At 49.8% G+C, this 8,351-nt stretch overlaps 1 protein-coding gene across 1 annotated transcript in view; it reads left to right on the top strand.

Moving 5' to 3' along the window:
* Positions 1 to 8,351, top strand: part of MDGA2 (MAM domain containing glycosylphosphatidylinositol anchor 2) — a 325,099-nt gene that overhangs the window by 225,640 nt on the left and 91,108 nt on the right. The window contains exon 8 of the mRNA XM_035888425.1: positions 2,131 to 2,400. Coding sequence (XP_035744318.1) covers positions 2,131 to 2,400 — 270 coding nt within the window. The remainder of the gene's footprint in view (positions 1 to 2,130; positions 2,401 to 8,351) is intronic.

Genomic DNA, 8,351 nt, shown 5'->3' with positions numbered 1-8,351 from the left:
CAGGGGTTGCCCCGAGAGGGGGTGGAGGCCCCATCCCTGGGAACATTCCAGGCCAGGTTGGCCGGGGCTGTGAGCAACCTGATGTGGTTCAAGGTGTCCCTGCTCCTGCAGGGGGGTTGGGCTGGGTGACCTCTGGGGGTCCCTTCCCACCCAAACCATTCTATGATTCTATGATTGATTCTATGATTCCATTATGTAGGGAATTAAATATGAAGAGTCTGAAAGTTATTGGTATCTGTGATGGCTACCCATGAAGAACATGAGGACAAGATGCTCTTGGAGGGCTCATGGTAAAAGAGAGCTCCTGAAAGGAGCACGGTGTGGACTCGGTGAAGATCGTTCTCTTGCAGAGCTTGTCAAGAATTTTCTATTTTTATGTTTTATGTCTGTAAGGCAGCTCTTTTCATATGGATGCAAAGTTTTCACATATCTTACTGGCACAGGAGGCTTCCAGGATTTCTTCTTTCTCGTGGGCTAAAAACCAAGGCATGTGCTTTAAAGAGCCGGAATGTCTTGTCACTCGCTGTTTTGCATCCTGTTGTGAATGGCTGACAAGAGCTCAGTGCCAACATTACTCTGTCCAGGTTGCCCTTATTCTTCTGCAGTGATTAAGTTATCAAAAGGCAAATGGGAGAGTGAAGTTGGGTTTTTGCGCGTGCTGCATGTTGGCTATCTTTCATTTATTTTGTATTTTGCTGGAATGAAAAGTCTGTTGGAGCTCATAGGTGCAAAGCTAAATTATTTAAAATGCTGTTTAATTCAGGTTATGAGAAAATGCCCCATTCTGTGCTTACTGGAATATCAAAACTACCACCTGAGTGGATAGAAAAGAAAGTCCTGCCGAGAGGGACTTGGGGGTGCTGGTGGATGAAAAGCTGGACATGAGCCGGCAATGTGCACTGGCAGCCCAGAAGGCCAACTGTACTCTGGGCTGCATCAGGAGAAGCGTGGCCAGCAGGTCAAGGGAGGTGATTCTGCCCCTCTACTCTGCTCTGGTGAGACCTCACCTGGAGTACTGCGTCCAGCTCTGGAGCCCTCAGCACAAGAAGGACATGGAAGTGTTGGAGCGGGTCCAGAGGAGGGCCACAGAAATGATCCGGGGGCTGGAGCCCCTCTCCTATGAGGACAGGCTGAGGGAGTTGGGCTTGTTCAGCCTGGAGAAGAGAAGGCTGCAGGGAGACCTGATTACAGCCTTTCAGTACCTAAAGGGGGCCTATAGGAAAGACGGGGAAAATCTTTTTAGTAGGGCCAGCTGTGACAGGACAAGGGGTAATGGTTTTAAACTAAACCAGGGTAGGTTTAGACTAGATATAAGGAAGAAGTTCTTTACAATGAGGGTGTTGAAACACTGGAACAGGTTGCCCAGAGGGGTGGTGGAGGCCCCATCCCTGGAAACATTCAAGACCAGGTTGGACAGGGCTCTGAGCAATCTGATCTAGTTAGCAGTGTCCCTGCTCACTGCAGGGGGGTTGGACTAGATGACCTCTAGGGGTCCCTTCCAACCCAAAACATTCTATGATTCTATGATTCTATGATTCTATGAACATATGATTATGTATTTGCTGAAGCCTGGAGGCAGCTGCTGGGATGGGGTGTGGAAGGGTTTCCATGCTGCTTCATCGATCCATCATCTGCCACCGCAAAGCCAGGGTCCCCTGATCACAGGGTCGCTGCCTCAGCTCTGTGCTGGGGCCCTTGGTGCTTTCTGCGCTTTATCTAAACCGAGTCAAGGCTTTTATCACTTTTTCTCCCCATTCCTCTCTCAGAAGGTCCTGTATGTTGGAGCCCATGACTCCTGTCTGAGGCTTGGGAGGGCTGAGCCTCCTGGGCCGCAGGGGTGCAGGACCTCTCGCCGCATCTCGAACGATGATGTCGGTGAAGCAGCTCGGTGTCTTTAAGTACTCGGCAGAAAAATGTCAACAAGCAGAGTGCAATGCTTTGGATGCGTACGTTTCTGTGACTAGCTGATTGGTGTCTGTCGAGGTTGCGTGCTGACTGGTTTTGAGTTCCCCTCTCGTGGGTGCCAGGCTACGCTGTGGTGCTCCCGCCCTTCGGCGGCGGCTGATTAACTCCATCTCTCACCCTAATTCGCTTTACGAATCTCCTGCTCTCCCTTCCCGTCTCCCGCAGACCCCCCCGCCGTGGAGCCCACCTTCCTGGAGATTCGGCAAGGCCAAGGCCGGAGCATCACCATGAGCTGCCGGGTCCTGAGGGCGTACCCCACCCGGGTCCTCACCTACGAGTGGCGCCTGGGCAGCAAGCTGCTGCGCACCGGCCAGTTCGACATGCAGGACTCCACCGAGTACACCATCAGCAGCCTCTCCCGCGACAGCTACGGCATCTACAACTGCAACATCATCAACGAAGCCGGCGCTGGCCAGTGCATCGTCCTGGTTACAGGTAGGCTTGGTGGTGTCTCGGTGTGCCGAGGCGATGGGCTGAGCGTGCCGCAGGTCTGCGTGCCGCTGGGCGACGCTCCTCCTGCTCCAGCTAACGAATTCCCAAGGAGGCACAGCCCGCGAGGTAGAATCATAGCTTGAGGCGCCTGGTTTGGATTCTGGGGCAGGGCGGTAACAAAATAGGAGATTTAGCTTATTTCAGGTTTTTCAGGTGCAAAATGTAAATCTGCCTTCTCTGCAGGCATCTGTCAATATGCTTTTGTGTGCGGCCTGGGAGAGTCGTCAGGCAGCAAATTTCTTCCATTTGAAGTTTGCAAGGGGGTTGAATTCCCCCTTCCCTTTTGGTCTACTCAGCGAGCTTAGAGGGCAGGGCGGACAGACCACAGGCTCAGGCAACTTCAAGCTACTTCAGGTACAGAGGGGTGTGGAAATTCCTTCCTTTTCTCAAAAAGCAAAGGATTTTGTGAGGTTAGTACGCAAGATCACAGACTCGGGGAGGATGTGCAGCCCCTGCCGTGATCTACCCATGTTGTGTAATCAAGGGGTTGAGCCAAACGTTGTATGTCTTTGATCTCCCTGGTAACAGATGATAGGACGAGGGGGAATGGTTTGAAGCTGCGCCAGGGCAGGTTTAGGCTGGACATTAGGAAAAACTTCTTCACTGAAAGGGTTGTCAGGCTCTGGAATGGGCTGCCCAGGGAGGTGGTAGAGTCCTCATCCCTGGAGGTATTTAAAAGAAGGATAGATGAGGTGCTGAGGGACAGGGTTTAGTGGTGGGATGGCAGGGTTAGGTTAAAGGTTGGACTCGATGATCTCAAAGATCTTTTCCAACCAAAGTGATTCTATGATTCTATGATTCTATGATCTTTAGTAGCTTGGATCTGCATGTTAAACTGGTTGTTTAGACGTGCAAGCATTGATTTTTCCTCTACTGGAGATCAGTTACCATGACTTGGAGACTCAGTTGCCTGACATTGCAACACCCTGTGCCTGCAGCAGATGTTGTGCCCAAGCTGAGGTCCTCTGCTCACTGGAGTCACATCAGCTGTAGGTTCCCAACCCTCTAGGCTGGTTGTCCAGGCACAACATTGATTTTTAGAATCACTGGAGGGAAAAAAAAGCACCTCTGTTAAGTGAACCAGCTCCTCCCAAGGTCTGCAGTGGATCAGGAGCCCCTGTTCCTCTGCACCAGCTGAGAGGGGTCTCCAGCCGCCCGCCCTGCGTGGGCTCCCTCCGGAGGTCCCAGCCTCCATTAGGATATCGGAGCAGTAGCACTGTTTCAGCTCAAAATCCCTCCCATCAGCTGCTTGAAAAGGAAAGATGGGAAAAGAAACCAACAAGAAATTCAGAGTATGTAGAGGAGAGCTACTTAGAAGGAATGACCCCCCATCTTAGTTGGGATTTTATCCTCGTTTAACCGACTTAGGTCCAGCTACGATCCAATCTAAACAAGGGTTTGCTTTTGCGGTTGCTGGCAGCCTGGCAGCTCCCTGAGCCCTGCCGTGGTTTAGGAAAATGGGCATTATTATCTGCTACCAGCAGAAAGGGCCTGGATTTCATGGATGAACTGCAGAGCAGCTCTTGGGGGCCCTGCTCTGCACAAGTCCTGGATATTGGGGTTGACCCTCCATGCGCATCTGTCCTGGGAAGAAAGAAAAAACAGTTCGATTCGGTTCCCCAGTGTTTTTCAGGAAAATTTGGTTTTATAGGAAAAGATGTGGGCCTGCTTTCATGTGGATACCTTTTATTTTTTTTTCTCTTTTGGACTTCATTGAATGGCATCTCGTTGGCAAGGATTTAATTTCAGATGTGATGGGGGCGCAGCGAGCACCCCGATGACCGATGGCTCTACTTCTTCCAAATGTAATCAAGCCTTTGGCTGACTTACCACTCAGAGCCCGCGTTGAGGGTATTTCCACAGCCACCAACTCCTCCAAAGCTTGGGAGTTCAGTCCAAAAGGTGGCTTCGAAGGCAACCAGAGAAACAGTCTTTTTCCTCAAATGAGTAAATGCAGTTCAATTTACTATTCATCATGCTTTGGACCCGACGGAAACCTATTCTAAGGCAATTATTTTGCCAAGACTGGGGCAATCTGAGTGGCTTCCCGTGATTTATTGCCATGCCAAAGCAGGGCACGTTGCTGAAAATTAGTACTAAAGTGGTTTTATGATCTAGTGTCTCGCATCCCTCTGTGCGCCTTGCTCGGTTTTAGTTCACACCATTATGCGAATTTATGCTGTGTGGCTGCGTTAAGGATGCTCAGAGTAACACTCAGGGTTATGACTTCCGTGCTTTCCGCAGTCTTTTAAGGTTAAACCTGACGCGTTTAGTAAATACATTCTTTGACGCGCGGAGTTGAAGCTGCTCTTGGGGAAGAGCAGCAGCTGTATTCTGGTCCCCGGTCTCATCAGGACAGATGAGGTGAAAGCCCTGGGGAACTGAAAATGTGTAGCAGAAAAATGACAAAGTGGTTAAAAAGGAGGCTTACATTTCACCGGGAACGCGAAGACGGAAAAGAAATGGCTCACTTCATAGACACATGCATGGAGAAAAAAAGCCAAATAAATAACCCAGTGGCAGGAATCTGGTGATAGCAGAGAGCTTTTGCTTGGGGTGGAGCAATGGGAGTTGTTGTAGCCCGTTTTTAGTTGGTTTTATTTCCAGGTTTTCATGTAGTAGCAGCATGCTGCAATGCTCACGTCGCAGAGGCTGCAGAGAAGCATTGGTATGCTAAGAGAAAGCTTTTCAGTACAGTATTAAAAGCAGCCTGGATGAAAAGATTTATACTGGCCCTGGAGTTTGCAAAACCTCTTTTTACTGCATTTGTATTTTGAGCCAGATTTGAGGAGATGCAAGCAAAATAAATCACATGCGGAGAAGAGAGTTGATTTATGTCGGGTGGGCAGATCCGAGGCAGATTTAACCCACTACCATCTTAAAAATAAATAAGAACATACAAGCAAAATTGTATCTGTGGGAAAGCAAAGCTGAGTTCACGCTACTCGCAGCTTCTCTACCTGTATATTTTATTCAGTGGTTGCTAGTGCACATCATAACCAAAGAGGAACAAAAAGTACATTTTGGGCAATGTGTCATTAAACCCCTGCCAAGGCTGGAAATAAATAAGAAAAAGAAAAAAACCCAAACAAAACCCGATGCACCAAATGGCATGAATGGCACAGGAGCCTGCGTGCGGGTGGAGGAAGGATTTGAGCGCCGGAGAAACAGGCTGGGTGAGGGCCTGGGGCGGCGGGGGCTCCTCCGGGGGCCGACCCAGAGCCCTCCCCAGCTCCCATCCTGCCTCCTGCCAGCCCAGGCCACCCCGGGGACACCTTTTTCACAGCAGCTTGGGTCTCTTCAAGGCAGGGGAGGTGGAACTCAGTATTTTCTAAGTTCCCAGAGTGCAGGAGATCGATCAAGCCAGCCCTGGCGTGGCTGTCAGAAGGGCTGGTGCTACAGCAGGGGTCGCTCAGCGATATTCTGCGCACCCAGGGAGCTATTTGGGATTAAGATTACCCGTAATTGAGGGTACCTGCCAAGTCTCGTTATAACACTTTTATCTTCAGCAGCTTGCACCGTTGGCAAGGTTTAACCGCTTGCGCTGAAATTTGCTCTGCTGGTGCCTGCCTCGGGCTGAATTGTTCACAAAATTTGCGTCCCAAGAGGTTTTTTTAAGTAAGGGAGACAATATTTTGTTTCATCCGCATTAAATTCTTACAGCTGTTTAATCGGCGTCTTTGGACGGGCCAGATGCACATCCTTGAGTGATTCTTGCTTAAGTCACATGGTGAAATCTGTCTGTCCAACTTTTATGGTGCGGGCTTGACAGTGCCATATATAATTTGTGAGATACTAATTAAAGTAGTAATCCTAACACAGGGTAGTGCTAAACAAAGCAAGTAACGGCACTCTGTTGACATTTCAGTACTTAAAGTGAGCCTGTAGGGAAGACGGGGAAAATCTTTTTAGTAGGGCCAGCTGGGACAGGACAAGGGGGGATGGCTTTAAACTGAAGCAGGGCAGGGTTAGACTGGATCTAAGGAAGAAATTCTTTCCAGTGAGGGTGGTGAAACCCTGGCAGGGGTTGCCCCGAGAGGGGGTGGAGGCCCCATCCCTGGGAACATTCCAGGCCAGGTTGGCCGGGGCTGTGAGCAACCTGATGTGGTTCAAGGTGTCCCTCCTCCCTGCAGGGGGGTTGGGCTGGGTGGCCTCTAGGGGTCCCTTCCCACCCAGAACATTCTAAGATTCTATGATTACATTAATTAATGAGCCAATCTTTCATTATTTACTTATCCAGTCTTGCATCACACTTTCAGTGCTTCCAGCCAAGAGCAGCGTCAAGCCAATCGGCTGGTGATTACAGATGTTATAATTGCTAGCTGCCAGCATGACCACAGGTTTCCCTTTCTTCGGAGCTTCACTGGTGTTACTGAATTAAAGACAGATCAGAGATCACTGTGACCAAACCTGGGCGGTGCACGTACCCGCCCGTGTCCCCAGTCTACCTGGGGGTGTCCACTTGGGCTGCTTGAGCATCTCCCATCTCCCTCCTTCCTTTCCCACATGCCCTGGGAAATTTGAATCTGAAGCGCTGGACACTGAATCATCCCTTCCGTACAGTCCCAGCACCCGTCCCCGGTAGGAGCTGTGCGATTCCTCGTGTAGCATTGCAGGAACATCCTTGCTGGAAAGTTGTTCAGAAATCTCTCCCCCAGTGTTTCTTCTTTGCCCTCGGCACCACGCGTGGTACCGCTGTGGTCTGTGCAGCATCAGGCTGAAATCATGGCAGAATTACCATCCAGCCTTCTGTGAAAGCCAGGGTGCTCTTGCCACAAGGGCATCATCTTAAAATAAATTGCAGACGCTTGAATATGCAGGGTATCGGGTTCTTCTCCGTGGCCCTGTTAGCAGAATTAAACAGTGTTCTGCTGTGTTTTATGGCTTTCTTAATCCTTTTTTTTATTAGGGAAGTCCTTTTGCACTGAACTGAGGGATAGAAGTGTATGTTATTTGTAGCTTCCCATTTTATTTTTTTTCTTAGGAACTCTATGGGATTCATGTAAAGCAACAAGCAACAACCCTGTTTCAGAAAGCTCATTTGGAAGCAGATTCAATGCACTCTTTACCTCCACAGTCCCAAAATGTCAGGATTTTACCAGCAAACTGTTCGCACTCTACAGTGGCTTTTTCTCAGTGTGAAGGCAACTTCTCGGGCAAGCAGCTCAGCATGGTCTTCACATGCTGAACTGTATGTGTGTTGGCTGGAGGGCTTGCCTCTGGTGTCCGTTCTGTTCCTCACTGCGCAGTTGCCCATCGTGGAATGATTGACCAGTGTCCAAACTGGTGGAGGGACATGCAGGAGCTGTGTGTTGTATTTCTCTTTAAAAATGCTTCAAACTCAGCAGTTTTCCTCCCCAGTTTCCAGGCACCTGTAGCTGCTTGTGCCAAACACCGGAGTCATTGTGGCTAGATAGCTCCGAGCAGTGGCCAAGGGATGCTGGGCGTTACTGAACCCTTGCTCGCAATAGTTACTTGTTGGGGTTTTTCTGAACCCATTTGTTGCTCCTCATTGTTCCAGCCGATACCTGCTAGCAGTTGTTTGGGGCTTTGGGTTATTTGTGTGATTTTGGATTGACCAGTTTGGGTTTTTGGTAATAGTTCTTGGATGAGTATGGACACATTATGAAAGCTCATTGGCAAGTGTAGACACATAGGGATCGAGACCTATCTAAAATATTTCATATAATCATAGAATCACAGAATGGTTTGGGATGGAAGGGACCCCCAGAGGTCACCCAGCCCAACCCCCCTGCAGGAGCAGGGACACCTTGAACCACATCAGGTTGCTCACAGCCCCGGCCAACCTGGCCTGGAATGTTCCCAGGGATGGGGCCTCCACCCCCTCTCGGGGCAACCCCTGCCAGGGTTTCACCACCCTCACTGGAAAGAAT

Source organism: Egretta garzetta, unplaced genomic scaffold, assembly GCF_000687185.1.
Source record: "Egretta garzetta isolate BGI_Z169 unplaced genomic scaffold, ASM68718v1 scaffold21, whole genome shotgun sequence".
Taxonomy (NCBI): domain Eukaryota; kingdom Metazoa; phylum Chordata; class Aves; order Pelecaniformes; family Ardeidae; genus Egretta; species Egretta garzetta.
The sequence above is the reverse complement of the archived record's forward strand: the minus strand, read 5'-3'. Positions and strand labels throughout refer to the sequence as shown.